Raw genomic sequence first — 21,285 nt, forward strand, 5'->3', positions numbered from 1 at the left:
CTACTTAAAATATAGCTAAATAATCTGACAATAGAACAAGACGATTTTCACTTATAACAAGGTAAAATCAAGAGCAAAAATGTCTTGTTATAAGCAAACAATTGAAAAATAAGCATAGTTCACTTGATATAAGGTTATTTCTCTCACTTAGAATCTAGAATTCTAGGATTTTTTGCAGTGTGGCTTTTGACTATGGGATCCTTATTATGACCGCTGCGCAGCGAAGCGGCGGTCATATAGGTTTAGTCAGATTTTTTTTTTTGTTCTTTTTTTTTTTTTTTTTTTTTCCCGGGACACTGAAACCCCATATGGATAGCATGGAACCATCATTTTGATCTGTAGCCCCCCCCGCTGGACTGCACCCCCCGAAAGGAGGGTAGGGTAGAAACAACCGACAAACGTGTATTGCAGTTTGGCTGGCGGTTATGTTGCCCGCATACCGCCTCCCATGGCCGAAACTGGTATTATGATACCTGTCGGGCTGTGGCTAGTAATTTAGCATGCTAATTCAGGTTGATATCTCTGCAGCACTATACCTTGTCATTTTTTTTAATGACATCATCGCCCTTATTTCTTCTCATTCTTTTGATGCGTGTAGCTAATTTTTTGGATATTTTTACCTCAATTCTTACACATGGCACCTTTAATGGGGGGCCACACAATAAATTAATTTATGTTACTATACACCAACTGGCCTGTAGGTGGCCGGAGACAGTTTTCTGTGAATATCTCGAGAACCGTAGGGCCTAGGAGGTCCACCTTTTTTTTGTATGTTGGTCTTAAGGGGGCATGTCAACCCATCCCATTACCACTTATTTCATGTATAGCGCCACTTAGTTAAAAATTAAAAAGCAAAAAATGAGGTGTTTTCATCACAATATCTCTGGCTGACATGGTCAAAACTGCACGAAATTGAAAGTGTAGGATCATTATGACACCCTCCGAATGCATGCCAAGTTTTGTGAACTTTCGTTCATGGGGGGCCTTACAATAAAATAATTTATGTGTACATTTAGTGACCGTACACCAACAAGGATTCCCGGGACACTGAAAGACCGGGGTACACGAAACTTGGTGGGCATGTAACCCCACATGGATAGCATGGAACCATCGTTTTTTGTTTTGATCTGTAGCCCCCCCGCTGTACTGGACCCACCGAAAGGAGGATATGGCAGACACAGTTTTCTGTGAATATCTTGAGAACCGTAGGGCCTAGGATGACCAATTTTTTCCGTATGTTTGCCTCCAGGGGTCATGTTAACCCATTCCATGTGCACACATGTGCATAAATAGATACACACGCACACACATACATTCACAGTTATCATACGTATGACACATACTCACACAGTAGACATATGTACGCACATGCACAAACACACATACGCAGGCAAACACAAACACACACACACACACACATAAACATAAACATGTACACGCACACATGCACACAATTCAAGAATTTCTCAGAATTATGAACAGGCAAGATGTGGGTGGGGTTGTATAAAATGAATTTTACATATGAAATCTATGAACTAATCATGTTTTGGTACTTGTTGTCTAGCAGATACCAGTGAGAATTGAGTGTGAATAATGCAATTTAGTGAGACAGTTAGAATCATATAGGCCTTTCAGCGTGATTTATTTTTGTGGAAAAAATGTGCTGGACTGGGCGGCGGTCATATTTTGTACCACTCTGCGGTACATCTAGTTATGTGCTTATGGTCATAATGGATTTAATCAATAAATGTCAAATTTGTGCAGCGTAAATCATTGATACATGTGTGAAGTTACTGGCGGATTTGCTAGTTTCAGGCGATCCTGAAACAATGGAGGTCAATGTCAATACAATATCCCACAGAAGGATGTGTGCACACGCACGAGTGGTAATAAAATATTCATCAGAGAAAATGAAAAGAGGGGGAAAAATCCTGTCAGAGTTGCCTACTCCAAAGTGCAAATGCCCTTCACCCTTGCCACTCTCTTTTTATCAATATTTAAAGGGAAACACAGACAACGGTATTGTAGCACAGGAGCTGCACTCTCCACCATTGATCAGATAGGTGTAGCTAAATAATTTACAAGCGCAATCTCCTCAGCTAAAGGAATTGGGCGGCTGCTCGCTCTCAAGCTCTGTGGTGGTGGTTAGGACCGAAATGACCGAGGCTCGGCCATGTTTGCCTTCTAAGTGGTCAGTAATGGAGACTTTCACCGCAAACTAAAGCCGCAAAACAGGTGACGGTAGAGTAGTGGACAAGGAGCCCAGTGAAACGTCCAGTTAGAGTAGGCACTGGGCTGTGCTCCGCTCCGTGGGTTCCCCAGGCCTAGGCATTTATCCGGATAAGTAGGCCTACGCCACACGCGGTGGCAGTCTCCTGACACCGGCAGCGTGGTCCAAGATTTAATTAATCCGAAAGCTACCACTGCCTCATCATTCATGAGGTGGGCAACAGCTGCACTGTAAGAAAAGCGAGTGCACAAGTCAGCGCATGTTTGTGCGTGCGTGGCCCTGCTCCATGAGTCGGCACAGCGAGCCGCACTGCCCATGCACATTAGAGCGCACACGCCTTCCACAGGGGGTGAAGCCACAGCTGGTGTTGTGTCGCTTCACATTGGAACTTTTAAACTGCCTAATTTCCCTCCTGGGTCGGAAAAGATGCTTGTTTTTGTTCTTTATCCCACTGTTCGTCCGTGTTTACTGTAGTGCAGTACAAACAGTTTGCCTCCTGTGGAAATTTGATTGCGGTCTTGATTGCGTGGCAAGAGAAGTCAGTAAAGAAGGTCTAGTCCTTCTTCTCTGAAGTTTCCAGTAACTAGCTGCACAGTACCTAAAGTGCTATGATTCATTCTTAACTGTGTGATACTAAGCTACACATCCTTAGTTGTACTTGGTAGATTCTATTTTCAGCTTGTCTAGCTACCTGTCTAACAATTATTTGTGTTTTGCCTGTTTTCCCACATTGCTGTATCTGTTTAGCCTTTTTGTGTGTTTGTAAAGATTAGTAATTCATGATTTTCTCTCTTGTTATTTTTTGAAGAAAAAAAAAAAAGAAAAAATACAACTCATTAGCATGCTGTAAACTCACAATTGCAAACACATGCAAAGTGACTGCTCTGCTTTTATTTTATTTATTTTTTTGTTCCTGATAAACACAGTCTGCCTGCAGGTAACTAAATGGTTCTATCTGTGGCTCACTGAAACTCATAGATTAGTGAGGTTTTTGCATTGAATGTTCATGACCTTTTGAGGCTGCAGAAAGCCCCCAACAGAAAAAATACAACAAAACGATTTACTTGGTGTCATGCTCTGAATTGTAACACATTGTGCAAAACAAAAGCCCTTTAGTCTGTCAAAACAAGGGCCTCTATGCCGCTTTGCGAAACAACAACAATAAAAGTAGTCGCATCTCACCCGTTTAGTGGAAGTGTTTACGGGTGTTTGATGCTTTCGCCTGACTCTCCGACACTTTTAGCTCTGAGTAGTTTTGCTAGACGGACAAATCTGATTAATGTCAACGGGAGGCTTGTAGCCTGTGTCATCTCCTCTTCACAATGTGGCAAGACTCAATTACTGCACACAGAGTGCTAGGAACAGACAGCAACGCGGCATAACACAGTCAGGCCACTGGATACAGCACAATGCACGGCAGGGTAATGCACAGTGTTGGTAATGTGCTAACATGCCGCCTGACTATCAGTGTGAGGCGCATACACCACGAAGATGGACAGGTGTCATACTGGGAACAGGTACACTGACAGGCAGGAGGGGTCAATTATGAAGAGAGAAAAAAATATGAAGGCTTCAGTCCTCACATACTAGTATGATCAACAGATTCACATATCGTCCACATAAGGCACTGTGGTCTGCATGATGAAATAAGGATTGTTGCATTCATCATTTTACATATGTTCTCATTCTGCGGCCATGATATTAGATCTTTTCTTTTTTAAGTGTTCCCCTCATTCATTAGGTACGTTCAAGTTTCACGGAGTTTGGAGTTTTCACTGTCAGCAATTCACATTCGACTAGTGTCTCCTCCATATGAGGCCATGTGTGTGTGCCATTCGCAGCTGTAAATGCTCAAAGCAAACAGTTACTCCGCTGTTTGCATATGCCATGTGCTGAGCCTGTTGTGAATGCCTACTACCGAGTGAATTGCTTTGCTACTGTGTAGATGACAACCCCCCATGACTCTGCAGCGAGCATTAAAACTCAATCTAGGAGGATGTAGGGGAAAATAATTGTGTTGCTTGCATTATCTGTGCCAGTGTAAAGAGCTTAGGCGGGACTCCCCACTGCTCGCCTGATCCTTGCTTCAGTACACTGTTTTGGATAATGTTTCCTAGAACTTGAAGTGCCCATTGTAGCAACAGACTTTCATTTACTTTAATAGGAGGTCGGATGTGTCAAAGGGAAGAGGTGCTCACCATGGAATCTAGAGGCCCTTATGCTTTAAGCCTGAGCCTACAAGACCTTTCCTCTGCTGCCAGTTATATTGCAGTACATGTCAAGCATAAATTGTGCTTTTTTACATTTCCCAAAAAGAGTGCAGTCTGTAAATCTAATCCAGTTCATCTTTTGACAAATTCAGCGAACTGCCCCTCACTGTCCTATTGCTGTCCAGTCTGTGTTCACATATTACGTGCTCACACATAGCTCTGTAAAGGGGAAACAAACGTAGTGGGTCAAACCAAGCCATTAACCATTCCATGGACCAATCAGCACATTGTATATGGAGTAGAGTTTAGATTCTCTGCCCGAGCCCGAACTTAACCCGACCCAACCTGACCCTATAGATGCTGGGAACGTGGATGCATGACAATTTTGAGAACCCACGTTGAATTATCACGTGCATTAATGGGTTGACATCGACAGCAGTAGTTCAATGGTTATAAACTAGCGACACACACAAATATTACGTTAAGCTACACACAAGCATGCCCTTATTATCTGACGTGACCATCATCAAAAAATTTGATGAGACAAAGTCTTGCGGATATAAATAACATAGACTAACATAGAATAACGTAGACTAACTAGATACATAAAATATACTTAAAAAAATATGATCTGATTTATAAGCAAGCAAGACTGTGTCCCAAGACAGCTGCCACCTTTTGCCACCCAGTAGAACCGCCCCTGAATGGGTGCAATTGGATTGACTGTTGAGATTAAAAAAGATTCACTAGAATCATGCATCTTTAATATACTGTAGGTTGTATTTTGGATCTTTAAAATAGGTTGTAGCTGTCCTTTGACTGGGCATTCGATGTCTTTCAACAATGTAGCCTCAGATACCTATAAACAACATACAGAATTTTTCTTTGTTGAGGCTCATACAAAGTTTTGCTAGTTTTATTGACTATGGAATTGTAACATGTGTGAGAGCTTGGCCTAGGGCAGTGTACTGTCCTTTGGAGGTGGGGAATTTTCAAGCCCCACTTGATCCCATCAATCCAGTACATTTTCGCGTTTTGGTTCCACATTACATTTCCCATCTCGGTCCACTGGATCAGATGTTATTTGAATTTATATGTCGGTCTGTTTATGACTCGTATGTTTGTGTGTGTGGCTGTTTTGTTTTGAATCTATGATCTTCCTTGTCAAAAAAGAAAGCCAATATTAATAGGCACAAAAAACTTAATTTCCTCCTGTTCATTACGCCCCACCTGTCATGTCTCTATTCCCCACTAGTGGGGCCCTAGGCCTTATCCTGTAAGTATAATAAGGAATTTTTCCTAAACGACTGAAAGGTTCACCCTTTGGTTGCTCCTTTTGAGCTGTGCCAAGATTGCTGTGATCACAGAGAGCAGGTTTGTGTGGAGGCCTGCAGCAGAGGAAGCTGAATGCTGGGTGCATCTCTAGAGCCTTGAGAACTGAAGCCCTTTGCCGGATGCCGCTGCTCCAACAGAGACCAGAGCAGACCCCTCTTGATGTGGCGGTGGTCTGGCAGTGCTGCGTGTCATCCTCGCCCTTATCACAATGGCACCAGCTCCCTGGAATCGAAGTGTCCACTCCCTGCACACTCCAATAGCTGTTGCTGCTGCCGCCTTCTGACACTGTCATGTTCAGAAGTGTAGCATGGACCCCTTGTCATATTTACGGACTTGCTGCTTTTGGTAAAACGTATTATATTTATCATGTGATAATGAAATCACTAGCTCTCTCATTATGTACTGTAGGTAGTCAGTTTTATGCTTTCAACATCTTGGTCTTAAGCCAAATGTCTTACAGGGAATTAGTCTTATGTTAAGTGTTCCTTTTGTAAAGGTTGTTTACCAGAGAATGGTGCCCTTTATGAAATACCCATGGAATTATATTAGCAGTAAGTATGTGAAGTAACCAAAGCGCAATGATATGTCTGTTGATGATTATGATAAAAGGCTTATACTGGTTTGCTCTACATTTATGCAGCAGTTCCTGTGTTTGCTCTGTATGCTGCATAGAGCGAACAAAGAGGAATGATTGAAATGAAAATAGCAGCGTTTTTAATTAGCTCTTTTGTCATTTCCTCTGACCTCAGCGTGTTCTCTGACTATGTCGACGGGGCCCGAGAACCAGGCCTCTCTGCATCAGTAGCACACTGTGATGATTTCACACTAATTGTTGCCTAATAATTAGGACTCCTGGTGCATTGAGGGCTTAGCTGAGGCTTTTGAACGCGGCCGACGGGCCTTTGTCACAGCAGCCTGGACAAGGAGCCTCAATAAGACCGACTGACACATGAAGAAACAGAAACCACAGACAGGGATTATTCACTCCTCTTCTTTTCTATGTTTCTCCCTGTTTTTGACAGTTATATTATGTTATGTTATGTTATATTATATTTTATTATATTCAAAGTTTGTTCAAAGACTGTTTTTAATTAAGAAAATTGAAGGGATTTGGAGTCAGCTGTAGTATTCTTAAGAGGATATATGTCAGTTTAGTAGAGAGCATCCTTACCTATAACATTTCTGTCTGGTATGGTCACTTGACTTTACAGTACACAATAAGAACAACCTGTCCAGAATTGTTAAAATGGCAGGGAAAATCATGGGGCGACTTCAAAAAACACCAGATAATCTATACAGCACTGCAGTATACAGAAAAGCCATGAACATACTAGATGATGACACCCACCCCCTCCAGTGTTTCCCATACATTGACTTATTTGTGGCGGCCCACCACAATATCAACATTGACCACCACATAATGATTTTCCAGGTTGTACTACATTGTGCTTAAATTTGGTTAGCATCATAACCACGCTGTGTTAATTTGATAAAAACTGTTGTATTCAAGTTAATTCTGCAAACCAACCACCACAAATGGAATTCAATTCTGTGGGAAACACTGCCCTCCATTCTGAATTTGAGCTGCTCCCCCTAGGGCGGCGCTACAGAGCACACATGGCAAGGAAAAATATATACAAAAACTCTTTTATTCCAAATGCAATTTCCATGGTCAACAAACAATGGAAAAGCTAGACAGACGGGAGGTGTAGCCAAGAGCACTACAACTGGAACTGGTGCTGTCTGCCTTATATCTGATGTGTATGCATGTGTGTGTGGGCTAGAGGGAGGGGATGTGATGTGCTGTGTTCATCCTGTGGATATATCTCTGTGTGTAATGGAATGAATGTGTCTACTCTATGTTTCCTATGTGTTTTATACTATTCCTATCAGTGAGACCAAAGACAATTTTCATGCAGGCATGACAATAAAGTATATTCTATTCTATTCTAATTAGCACCACAATCCTAGTTTAATTTCTATATCAATTTATATGATTGACAATGATAGCAGAATGTTTTTACCATATGTCTTCATTATGATTTTATAATACTGGGCCTCCACATGGTAAAGTTGAGAGGGATAAAAAAGACCTTTAGTGGGTGCAGAACAACACGTTTATCAGAATGGTAGAAATTCAAAAGCCAAACTCTGGCGGATGAATTAAAGGCTCAGCTCTAAATACACTAAAGAAATGTACATGATAATGATAGTGACTGTTCGGTGAAGCCGCTGCTGTGCTCTCTTCACATCTAGCTAGCTTTGTGCACTACCAACTTGGTCTTTGCCAAGTAATAGCAGCTCTTCTGGATCATAAGGCCATGAATAGACTGTAGATTTTTTGTGATTTCAGATTGCCATTTCAGTCAATTCATTAAAACGCTTTCATGCAGCCTTACATATTTCTTCCTTTTAGATGGAAATTTTTCACATCATTTATTTGCGACACGTCAGTATGAGCCTGATTTTCTTCCTCCGAAATTGCAGCACGATTAGAAAATAAATACAACCTCACGTTGTGTCAATTACATCTACCAAAAACTGACTCCAAAAATGTTCCGCATCCATATATAACATGTATTTAACCAACCAATAAAACATACAGAATTATGCATTTTAATGTGCGAAAGAATTTACTCAAAGTTGCTACAAAGATATCATTGTAGTACAAAAAGAATAACTCTATTCTCTTCTCCTCTTCAGTATTCTGTTTGTAATCCTGGCATGTTTCAGTACCTCCTTTAGGTACTGTGCATGTGTCACTTCTCTTCTGTCTAAAGCACCCTGTTAGTGGTGGCTCTTCAACCATTTGATGATGTCCTTACTGGAAAACATCCAGTCATACAAAGCTGCTCCAGTCATGTCCTGTTTCACTTTACAACATTTTCTCATTTCTGGCAGCTCCGCAGGACCGTGTTGCCCTTTACTAAGGAGGGGCTACAGCTGGGAGTGTAGAGTCAGATGAGATACTGTAGGATGATACTGTGCTGGCATCAGTGAGTGCTTTATTTCATCCATGTAGGACTCAAAGAGTTGGCCATCTACCTGCTTGCACGATTTCGGGTTTTAAAGTGTTACCTAACCACACCACCCCCCTCGTTCTCTGACTTTCTGTCTTTCTCTCTCTCTCTCTCTCTCTCTCTCTCTGCCTTTTTATCTTTTCCTCTCTTGCTATGGTCCCAGCGATGGTTTTGTAACTGGCAAGTAATTCATGTTGTCTGTGGCTGTGCTGCCTGGGACACAGAGACAGCCGAGAGAAGAGGTCCTCTTTCCATCGTAATTTCATAATGTTGGGTCGCTGGGAGACCGAGAGAGAACGAGCGGGAGCGTAATGTGCACATTTGTAAGCTGGACAAAAGAGGAGATTGCGTGCGCGGCAGAGTGACACTCCTTTCGCCCGGTCCAGTCCACAGTGTAGTGGCTGAATATCTAATTTTATGGCACTTGGCGGTGGAGAGTGGAACCCACTCTAGCCTCACTGGAAGGGGCCGCCTCATATGGAATATAATGTGTTTGGAGAGGGGACCCATTATCCAACCTCGGAGGGGTGGGGGGGTTGTGTTGGTGTGTGTGTGTGTGTGTGTGTGAGTGTGTGTGTGTGTGTGTTTGTGGTGTAAGATGAAGTGGACTGTCGAGCGGCCCTTCAGTGGGGAGCGTGAGCGTGTGCAGGCGAGAGAGAGGGAGAGGGTGTGATCGTCCTCACTTCCCTCCACTTGCGTTGTCTTCATTACACGTTCCCCTCTCAACAGACTCTCAGGCAGGGCTGAGTGGGAACAAACCGGCACTGATTCACAATGAGCGCGGCTTTCTGTCCACACAGGTCCTCCTCCCACCCCACCCCACCCCACTGAAGGAAATAATTGTTGATTGTGCCATTAGTATGTTTCACTGAGTGTACTGAGATATTTCTGTGTAGTATAATATTTTTTTTTTTTGATCTGACTTTATATTTGGTGATACTAATATCTGAAGCTTTGTGGTGTTAAAGGTGTTGTTGTCCACGATTCTGGCAAGACTTTGTTGATGTTTGAGCTCAATAGCCAATCAAATTGCCACCCTCCCTTCTGTGAAGGAAGCAATGGGGCAATGTGTTCATTGGCTGGAATTGTTCATGGCTTGGTCCAAGCCACTATTTCTTTTTTCCCCATTTACGGAAAGCAAGCGCACACCATGGAGGTATTATATAGAACTGGAAAGTATGAGCAAGTACCACCCCATTCATTTTAATTGCTGATGTGATTAGACTAACTAATTCAGCCCAAAATATACTCAGTGCTCTTCAAAAAATATATCCAATATGTGCACACTTCTGCCCACATTTTCACAAACAAGCTCCGTTCTAAAACCTCTAAAGTCTGGTGTCTTTTGCTGGGAGTGGAGGCATAGCAATAGTCATATTTTACAGCTCTTAAATTCACATGGGGACGACATACACATTTGTTTTATTGAAAGGAAAGCAATTAATTAACTGTTATTTTCATGAATCCTGAAAACCCCATTCATTCCCTCATAGGGATTTTTTTCTTAGGAACCGGAACTTGCAATGGTAATCCGCCGCATACAAAATGATGGTGGTTTATCCACCAATCCACACAGACAACATACTTTTGTGTTGACAAGTAGTGTGGCACTTAATTGACTTGATTGTGAAAATGTGGGCAGAAGTGAATATGTGAGATGCCATTTTTAAAGATGTGGTAACTAAACTCGGATGCTAACTGGCTAAAGCTAACCCATGAAATTCTTACCCCCTGGCGTTCACTAATGGCGTTTACAAACGGAAGTTCGGGAGGAGCATGACAGAGTTGCCACGCCTCCTTCAATCAGACAGGTTATTTATTCGCAGTCGACCTCTATCTGCCGAAGTTGCAGCATCGGCGTCACTCCGCTCGCAAGACGCGTTTGGTCCAGCGCCTTCACGGGCATCCAATTGCTCGCCCGTTTCTAATAACAGCGACAGAAGGAGAGCTAGTCCGTGGACCATATCTTTGATTAGAGCAGAGTTGGATGTGCGTGGGATCGATTGCCCTCGTTTCGCAAGGAAAGCAGACCTATGTCGCCTTCTCCAACAATCAGTTGATCTTTCCTCTCCTACTATAGCCAATCAACCCAGCACCAGCGCTGCAGCGCCGAGCTCTGTTTCTCCAGCGTCTCCCCCTATGTTCATGCAACATGTTTTTCAACTCCGCCAGTTATGGCAGCCTGCGTGCAGCCCACTACCTTGCCTTCCGCTACTGCGGCCTCTTTCTTATTTCCAGCTAATCAACCCTCCCCACTTTTCTCGTTACCATCTTAGGGTGCTGCGCAACCTCCTCCCCCTTCCCCACGTAGCAACCACATCGCTACCTTTCCCCATCATCTCCCGCCGGCGCGAACCGTGTTCGGGCCCACGTTTCTTCCCAGCCAGGGACCGCGTCCCTAGTTCTCCCTCACCCCTCTTTCCCTGGATTGGTGCCACCACCCTATCCTGTCTCGGCATTTCATTTGAGACCATGTCTAGATAGATAGAGATAGATAGATGCTTTATTGATCCCCAAGGGGAAATTCAAGGGTCTCAGTAGCATACAGACATCACACACAACATGCACTTACAGCAGAAATGGTAAACATAAGTATAAGTATAAACATATAACTAAACTCCACTGTACAATAAAGACAGTAGAAGATAAGAAAGATAAGAAAACTAACAAAACTAAATACTAAATACACTATATAAATTAAATTAAGAAAGTCCAATGTGCTTGAGGGTGATCAAGCATAAGATGCTTGTAGTGACAGGGCCGGGACTGGTATGGTGATCAAGCATAAGACGCTTGTGGTGACAGGGCCGGGACTGGTAAGGTGATCAAGCATAAGACGCTTGTGGTGACAGGGCCGGGACTGGTAAGGTGCTAAAGGGAGTGAGTGTCATGGTGAAGGTGCAAACAGTAGTCCAACCATAGTCCTTAGTTATGTGTGCATGGCAAGGTGCTCAAGAGAGTGAGTGTCATGGTGAAGGTGCAAAAAGTAGTCCAACATTAGTCCAACAGTGCAGCAGTGCAAGAGTAAGGTCTAGAGACCAGCATAAATAATATGGACAAATAGGAGAGTAAAGTATAATGTAGACAAGGTAAAATAAAAAACTATTTCAGTGCAAGAACAGGTTGAGGTAATAGGGTTATAGCCATTCATTTCAGTATTGTAGCAGAAGCCTGACCGCAGCCATTGATCATGTGTGATAATATATCATGAAAAACAGTGTAGCAGTAAAACAGTAGTGAAAACATTAAGCTGTGTACATTAGTAAAACAGTAGTAAAACAGTAGTAAAGCAGTAGTGGGCAGTCAGTACTCAAACATGGAGAGGGTGGAGAGGCAGACAGACTAAGCAGAGAAGTCTATCTCTCCTCTTACCTTTACTGAGACATTGAACAGTTCAATGGCCCTAGGAACAAATGACTTCCTCAGCCTTTCAGTTGTGCATGGCAGTGAGCGAAGTCTCCAGCTGATCAAGCTCTTGGTTTTTGATAGTGCTGTAGAGTGGATGACATTTATTGTCCAAGATGTTGATCAGTTTGTTAAGGGTCCTTTTGTCAGATATTGAAGTGATGCACTCCAGTTCAGCTCCCACTACAGAGCCAGCTTTCCTTACCAGCCTGTCAATTCGCCCCGCATCCTTCTTCTTTGTGCTTCCTCTCCAGCATACCACTGCATAGAAGAGGGCGCTGGCCACAACAGACTGATAGAACATCCTGAGGAGCTTGCTGCACACATTGAAGGACCGCAGCCTTCTCAGGAAGTACAGCCTGCTCTGTCCTTTCTTGTAGAGTGCATCAGTGTTGGCTGACCAGTCCAGTTTATTGTCCAGGTGGAGACCCAGATACTTGTAGGTGCTTACCACCTCCACATTGACCCCATCAATGGAGACTGGTAGCAGAGCGGGCTTAGACCTGCGGAAATCCACCACCATCTCCTTGGTCTTTGAAGTGTTGAGTTGAAGGTGATTGAGTTTGCACCACTGCACAAAGTCCTCCACCAGGCTCCTGTACTCCTCCTCTTGCTCGTCCCTGATACACCCCACAATTGAGGTATCATCAGAAAACTTCTGCATGTGGCATGACTCTGTGTTGTAGCAGAAGTCAGATGTTTACAGGGTGAACAGGGTCTACATGAAATAGTAACAAAATCTAATCTATGTGGTGATCACAAAATGTATTTTAAGGTTAAGGGAGCATCACTTTTACCCCAACTCAATGCCGGTGTTGGACGTAAGGCAGCTGAAGAAGAAGTTGCAGCATCGGCGTCACTCCGCTCGCAACACACCACCTCCCCTTACGGCTCCCACTAGGGGTGTAACGGTACACAGAAGTCACGGTTCGGTTCATACCTCGGTTCGGACATCACGGTTCGGTACGAGTTCGGTTCAATGGAGGGAAAAGCAAAACAAAAATGCAGAAAGCATTTTTTTTTTGTACATGTCTCATGCTGTACCACCTAGTGTCATACAGTCTCTTCCCTGAGCTATCTGCAACAGCCTGAAGTGTGTAAGATGTAGGCTAAACAGTACAATAAGTACCCAGACTCCATCTGTAACTTGTAAACAAAATAAGACAATCAGCTATAAAACTGAAAATAGGCCTACAGCACTTTCTTATTTCTGAAAGTGCAAATTACATAGAAAAATTATTTTGAAAAAATCCACTTAAGCAAGACCTTCAACATGTGTTTAGTTGTATATGGAAGGGTCTACAATTTGCCTCAATATTTTTTATTGGGCGTAAAGTAATAATCTAGCCTACTAACTGTGAAAATATCACACTATTTTGCCTTTTTTTAAAAAACGAAATTGCTCCTTTCATTTCATAAACAGACTACAACTAGAAATCACGTGACTTTGCCCTTTGACGTTAACTCACCGTAGCATGGTTTGTTTATTAGCCTGGTTAGTGTTGTCACTTTATTTTACTGTCTATGCACTTAACACTACCAGCTCCTCATGTGAGAAGTTACAAGTTACCCCAACATAAAGGTAATTACCACGCGATTTACATAGCTTTCTGTCATTACGAAATCATTTAATTTAAGCCATAGGTTTTGGCCCTATGTGTATCCAAAGGCTGCTGAAGCGCAGGGGAAGTTTTTTCCCCTCGTTTCAGTGATTGGTAGCCTACATCATCTGGGTGATGGCTTCGAATATGTGTAGCATTTTTTCCACTCACATACCCAACAACTGCTGAACAACGCCGACACACAGTTTCATCTTATCCACCACTCTTTCGCCTGTACTAACGTTACTGTAACTAAAGTTCTCAAACTTGCGATCTTAAAGAGACCAGCGGATCCTCTAACTCTTGTGGGTCTAACCTTAGTGCTGCTAATGACTGACGGAATCGACCGACGACCTGACAAAAAAAAACATAGGCGCCAATTAGAGCTTCAGAGTTAAGGCGAGGCTACAGATTAGCGTTAGGTGTCGCTAAAGAACTCCCGTAACTCTCGCTACTTAACAGTAATTGCGCATGACATTAATTAATCCGCACACAAGTTTTATGTATTTTTATACCGTGTATTCTCCGTGTAAATTCATGCACCGAACCGTGACGCCCGTACCGTTTCGGTTCAATACGAATACATGAACCGTTACACCCCTAGCTCCCACACACAGTTGCGTTCCGTCAACGCATGCCAGTGGGTGGTCCCGACGGTAGCTATGCAAATGACTTGAAGTATAACTGTAATTTAATTGGCTGGTGCCTTCTATTGTTGTCCGTCGGTGCAGCAAAAGTTGAACTTTTCGACACGAGCGACGGGAGAAACGTGACGCAACGGACCCACAATTCAGTTCGGCAACGGATGACGTAAGCCCATGTGAAGTGGACGGGATGCGTCTCCAGCACTGCAGCGCACGCAGCTGTGTGTAGGAGCCATTACACACACACACACACACACACGCAGCCGTGTGTGGGAGCCGCTACGCCTCCCGTCTTCCATAGTTAAAGAATAAAGGGGTGAATGGCAGAATCCTGCACGACTCCTGCCTGCGCAGTTGACTCCTGCACTATCCCGCAAATCACTTCAGGACCCTGGCCAGAGACTTCGCCAAACATGCTTTTCTATTGTGCTATTATATCTGTTTGCAAATTACGGAATGTAACTAGTGAATGATGGAAATGGACAGCCAGTGGATCGTTAGGAGCAATTCACTGAACTTGGCAGAAAGAGTATTGGATTTGAATCGCGGACTGCACCTTAAAGACCCAGCTTTTTGTTTATATTCATGTGGACACATGACACGGGGTTCCTCATCTCCTGCTGTGCTGCCTAGCAGCTTGTATTTTTGAAGCAGTCTGGTGGGCTCTAGTGCACATACCAGACATTCTGCATGTAGCAGGATGTTAGTGCAGGGGGGTGGGGGTTATATTGTCAAGGTGTGATTGGGAAAGAGGTGGTCACACATCATTCAACCCACCCACAGCGATTACCTGCTGTCTCTGGGCCATAATTTTAGTACTAGAATCAAGGTTAGATAGAAAAAGGTGTCGGCTCCGTGGTTTCTTTTAACATTTTTTTCTAAAGACATTTTTTTTTTTTAGACATTTTAGATTTTAATTTGTTGGTGAGCATGACGAGCATTTAAAACTTGTATGCAAAGCTGCACAAAGTTGTTTTCATTGCACATTGCAACTGCGAGCTGAATTATATAGAGAAACTCGGCTCTCCACTAAAGAAATATGTACTGTACAGTTCAATAATGTGCTATTCAGTGAAGCAGTTGGCATGTCTGCCTTTACATCTAGTTGGCTTTGTGCTCCTTTAGTCTTTGTAATGTAGGAACATTGAGGGTGCATGAAGCGATGAATACCCCTCCCCACTGTACAGCCGCCACTATTCATCGTGCTAACATTTTGCCATTTGTGTTTGATAATTGAGAGAATAGCCTGTGTGTTTCCATCTCCACAGTGCCCAGGCTAGCAATAGGTTTGAAAGGCGTCTTTGTAATTCTGGCTACTCGGTTGGGCAGCACTGTTTCTGTGCGGGTTTTGAGTCCGTCAAACAAATCAAAGTTAAAGCAGCCTTACCTCAGCTAGCCATGAACCAGTGATTCATGTTCAACTCTTGTAAGGTCGCTACATTTCTTTACATTAGTTTCCATCATCTCCCTTTGTGTGTGGTCAACGTATTGTCTCATTCCTTTTGAGGAGGGTGAAACTGATGAATTCTGTTGCTCTTTCAAAGAGAATGTGAAACTCAAGCACACACAGTTCCTGAAACAGCCCTTTCTCATTATCTCTAAGAACACAGAGACATACAGATAGAAATGGCCGACTTAGGCGCGTACGGCAGAATGCAGATCTACTTAACTTTAATTCCAATTCTATGAAACATATGGCATAAACTACATATGTAAGAACTAGGGCTGTCAAAATAACTTTCGATTAATTCATTTGAGAAAAAATAACTGATTAGAAAAAATAACGCAGATTAATCGATTCCGTATGACCTTTGACCCCCTTTGACTGTAGTCAGTAACCATTAGACTGTAAAATGAAGGAGAGAGAGGAAAATGTGCTGACTAGATCATTGATTGGAACATTTGCTTTTAAACAACAGCCTGATGGTGTTGATAAAAATAATGTGCAATGTCTGCAGCAAGGAATTTGCATATTAACGGAGTTCATCAACTCTAAAGTCGCACATCAATGCAAAGAAATAGTGTTGACATTGAGGGGAGTGTTAATTTATTTTCATTGTGTCCCCTAGGTTATATCTGTGGCCTGAAATACCTTGTATGTGAAAAACAACTTCTTCCCGAAGCACTTTTGAATTTATTTCCTCAGCATATTAGGTCATATCATAAATTATAATGGCCATTATTAAAATAATAATAAAAGAGTTTTTGAACTTTAATGTCACTATTGCTGATTATTCAATGATTTATTTGAATTTAAAAATGTAAAATACTTTCACAGCAAGAATTATATATGCGATTAATTTAGATTAATTAATCACAGAGTATGTAATTAATTTGATTAATTTAATCGATTGACAGCCCTAATAAGAACCATTATAAGATCCATTATTATAAGCCATCACTTGAGTGAAGGGCATTCAAAGTCTTAAGTCTAATGTGTCAAACATATGGTCCAAACATCACAATCATTGCTAGGCAAATGAACGTATACATGTATAAAAGAATTCAAAAACCGTGTGAAGGCATTAGATGTAAGACACTTTGGCAGTCATTCAAATGAGGGCCCTAAGTATGATTTTGCAGCTCCCTCTGCTTCGGTGAAAAACAAGCCTTATTCTGCACCTTGGTTTTTATCTCTTTAATTTCATGCTTGGAGACAGTGATGTAAATTGTGTGTCCTGGCACGGGCAGTCGGATTTCAGCACACGTGATGAATCACATGTCGTTGTCATATGTGTGCTACTTCAGCCCTTTGATGGTGGTGGCCATACTGGAGCCATTCCAGTCATGCAAAGCTGGTCTTGTATATTTTAGCTTTGAATGACTTTCTGTTATATTGCGTAGCACTGGCTTCTTTTGGCTGCTCTACAAAACGGCGTTGCCCTGTACTAAACGCTCTCTAATAGGCTCATCAGGGTCTACAGGTGTCCGCACTGTGCCAACTATGCCATCCTTACAGCCCGCCAGCACCGTGGTGGCAAAGTCAGTCGGTGGCACCCCAAATCCTTTTGTTTTCAGGCAGATTAAGGCAGCGAGCGCTCTGCCCAGTGTGGATTTGGGGGATTAGTTTTAATGGAGCGCGAGGATTGCCACCGCTGTGGCGAGTCCAAAAGAGCCTGATTTTTGTTTTCTCCCGGTGACGGAGGAGGCCCCTGTCTGCTTGTTGAGCCCTTTTGTCTTGAAATGTAACTGAAATCCGTAACATGGCTTCCGTCCTCGCACCCTGCTGTATCTCCATAACGCCGCTTTCCTGTTAATCTGCAGACATGTTGAGGATTTCACTTTGGTGTTTTTTCTCAGCAGCTATTCATGCATAGAAAGGTATAAAAGAATAATAGAGCCCTGTATGTTTGCATAGTGTATAAAATGGAAAAAACGCTGTTATATTAATATTGGTCACAAGAAGTGACAAAACACTAAAATAACCTCTTTTGAGATGAAAAACGCTGTTATACTTATACTTCAGTCTTGGTGGGCTTGTGTGTGTGTGTGTGAGGGGGGGGGTCTTCGGTCCAGTGGTGGGCCGGTCCAGGAGAAAATTGCCAGTGCCGAATTTTGTTCCCAGTCCGACCCTGAGTAGAACTACTGATCTTCATTATCTCCCTGCTTGTTTACATCTTATCATGTATGGTATTATTTCATGATCGCTAAACGTTTGATTCTTTTTAATGTTGTCATCAGTTAACTTCATTCAACGGCGTTTGTATGTAGGCGCTGCCATTCAGTTGTGGACGTTCGTAAATTGCGTTTATGGGCCGAGAAAGGCAGAGAAAGGCGCAGTTTACACTAAGGATCGAACGATTCATAAATACGACGGAAACTTCGCAATCTGCGGTGTGTCCATGAGGCTACGTTCGCAAATGCACATACATCTGGCCCTGAGTGTTGACAAAGATGTCTCATAAAATAATAGAAACAGCTAGGATCCATGCCAACATCCCCCCAATGGATTCCTCATCTGTGTCCTCAAGCCCTGTGTCTCTTTATCTCCAGATGTATTGGGAGCTGTTCATTTCAATAACCATTTGTACAAGAAATGCATGAAAGGATTTAACAGTTTGAAAAATTATATTGCTAAGTGGCAGGCAGTATATAAGTGTATAGTCTAAATAGAAGCAAATGTTGATCATAACACTGAATTAATAGTACATCAACTACAACTGTGTACTTCTTCTGACTAATACCTATCCATGAGTTTTATAGTGAGTATTGGTTTATCTTTGAGCTACAGTATACATAGGCTTTGGGCTGTGTTATTGTGAACAGGTCTGCCTACACCTTAACTCTACTGTATCGAGTTTGTCAGTCTGGCTAAACTTCAGGCTCCTACCCATCCCATCTTTTTCCTGTTGAAAACGGGTAATGGGCCCAAATGTGGATCAAATAAACGCAGTAAACTCACCCATCCACTCATGCTTGCCTGTCCCAGGTAGTGGGACAGGCAAGCATGAGTAGTGACCGATCCAAAATAAATAGAACAGCTGGATAGAGAAGCACCTCTATCCAGCTGTTCTATTTATTTTGGATCGGTCACTACTTTTTTTCCTTGGATAAAGTAATCTTGCCTCAGGTTCTTACATTAAGCAATTATATAATGTGGAATGACTCTATGTGGACCATAGACTGAGGCAGTATATTTGTGTGTTACATGTGTGATGTCCTGAGGGGTGTTATGAATGTTTATCTGTGACTCATTGCTTCAGAGTTGGCCTGCTAAACTGAGAGCCGCTTCCCAAACAGATGCAGAGTAGGAGGGTGTCAGAAAGAGGGCCTGGCTACCTCCCTCAAAGTCTGCTTCAAGGGACTCTCTTCTCTCACTCTCTCTATTTTTTCTTTCCTTATTCATCTATCTTCATCTCTGTCTCTTTGTCTGTCTTTTAGTCCATCTTCTTTCTTTGTCTCTGTGTCTCAAATCCCTTGGCCCCTTTGTAGGCATGGGAGCCATGGGATTTGTAGTTTTTTTCAGTAACAATAAGCCTTTGGAAACTCTCTTATTTTGTGTGTCTCCAATGACTTCTTCAGGATAGAGGATGGTTTTCTGTAGAGCTGGAGAACTTTTGGCTTGATATGCTTTGCTATTGATCCAAATATATGATGGTGTTCACAAACAAAGTGAGTCTTTTGAAAGTGTTTTAGTATTTCAGCCAAATAGTAAGAGAGTTCAATCTCAAACTCTCCTTCTCTCTCTCCTTCTCTCACTCTCCCTCTCTCTCTGTCTCTCTCTCTCACACACACACACACACACACACACACACACACACACTCACACATTTGATTGATTTATCACCCTAGCAACATGTAAAATAGAGTGAATGCATGTTTACCACTGCTTTATTAACTGAAAAGTCTTCCACAAGTTAAAGTGAGCCCCATGACCATGTGTACAAGAGAACTGAAATGCAGTGATGCTCCCATGGCTGCTGTGTTCCCACAGGTTGAGGCTGTGAGTTGTGGCGGTGCCTGGGGGCAGGAGAAGACGTCGCGCGTGTGAGGCCTGGCCTGGCCGCTGTGATGGACATGAGGGACAGGCGGCAGCGCTCGCTCGGCCGCGGAAGCTTCCGCAGGGACCTCCGCTACGCCACGGCCACGTCGGCCCTGGACACGGACGAGTGCTGCGTGGCGGTCGCCCAGAAGGCCTACAGCGCCAGCGGCACGCTCAAGGCCTACGAGCACGAGAGCCGGGTGCGCTACGGGGGCTGCGTCGCCGAGCTCATGCACCACGAGAGGGAGGAGTACGTCAGGCAAGGTGAGCTCAGTACACCTCCCTCGTCTCTCTTTTGCTTTCTCTCTATTTCTTTCTCTCTCTGCCTCTATCTGTCTGTTCATTTCTGTTGCTTTTTACAGCTGGTCTCAAAGTGGGACAAATACTTTAACCTTGCAATCCTAGCAATGTTGAAAAATGGATAGGTCCGCACACTAAAGGCTGTAGCTCCTGTTATTCTAGCATTTGTCTTTTTTAACAAGTCATTAGATGTGTTGATCATTTTTTAACATTGCTAAATCATTTTGATCCAGCAGCCATCCTCTTCAGCGTCCTTTTCCACTACCATATTATCTGTTAGAGTCTAGTGCCTTATACAACAGTTAGGTCCAGTCAAACTATTTATTCATCTCTGATTGGATGAGAGGACAACACTATACAGCACTCTTCAGCAAACATTATATTTATTCAAACTCTTAAGAGAGCAGCAATTTCATAATGTCACATTTGACAGTTATTGAATGAGAAATGGAGTATGCTATATATTCAGATTAGCAGGCTGTCATACAAATTATTGTGCACATGGATGGAGCCTTTTGCTCTCAACTAGGCTGCAGAGTAACATTTTCTGTTGCTTGGCAACAGTAGACGCCAAAAGTAGATTGGAACTTTTTTTAAGGGGCACATGAAGAATGAACAAAAATCAATATGAACAATAGAAAAGACAATTTGATGTATTTAAGCGTCATTAGATGTAAGTGGAACTGTTGTATAAAAACAATATGGTACTCATGATTGTGGTGTTGGTAGATCCATATTGCGCCATTATCCATCTTTTTCTTCCCTTTTCTCTCTCTTGCACTCTCTCTCTGTCCTTCTCTGTCTTCCTTTCTTACTTGTACGACACGTCTCACCTTCCTTCATTTTCATTCCATCATGTTGCTTTTTCACTTCCTTAGCTTTTTACTTTTCCACCCTGTTTTTGAACACCTGCATGCACAGGCAAGCTATATGTAGGCATGTGGGAATTAAGTGAGTCCCGATAACCACAATAATTCTGTCATTAATTTCACAGGTGGTTGAACTTGTGATATGAAAGTGATGGGAAAAGAACAAGCGTCTGTGTGAGTTTTGTGATT

The 21,285-nt window shown here is 42.8% G+C and overlaps 1 protein-coding gene across 1 annotated transcript in view; it reads left to right on the plus strand.

Annotated features, from left to right (window-relative positions):
* The window catches only part of si:ch211-12m10.1 (teneurin-2), a 183,967-nt gene that overhangs the window by 13,181 nt on the left and 149,501 nt on the right, over positions 1-21,285 (plus strand). Inside the window, exon 2 of the mRNA XM_042093974.1 lies at positions 19,880-20,191. Within this exon, the coding sequence (XP_041949908.1) occupies positions 19,957-20,191 (235 nt within the window). The 5' untranslated portion in view covers positions 19,880-19,956. The remainder of the gene's footprint in view (positions 1-19,879; positions 20,192-21,285) is intronic.

This window comes from Alosa sapidissima, chromosome 5, assembly GCF_018492685.1.
Source record: "Alosa sapidissima isolate fAloSap1 chromosome 5, fAloSap1.pri, whole genome shotgun sequence".
Lineage (NCBI taxonomy): Eukaryota > Metazoa > Chordata > Actinopteri > Clupeiformes > Clupeidae > Alosa > Alosa sapidissima.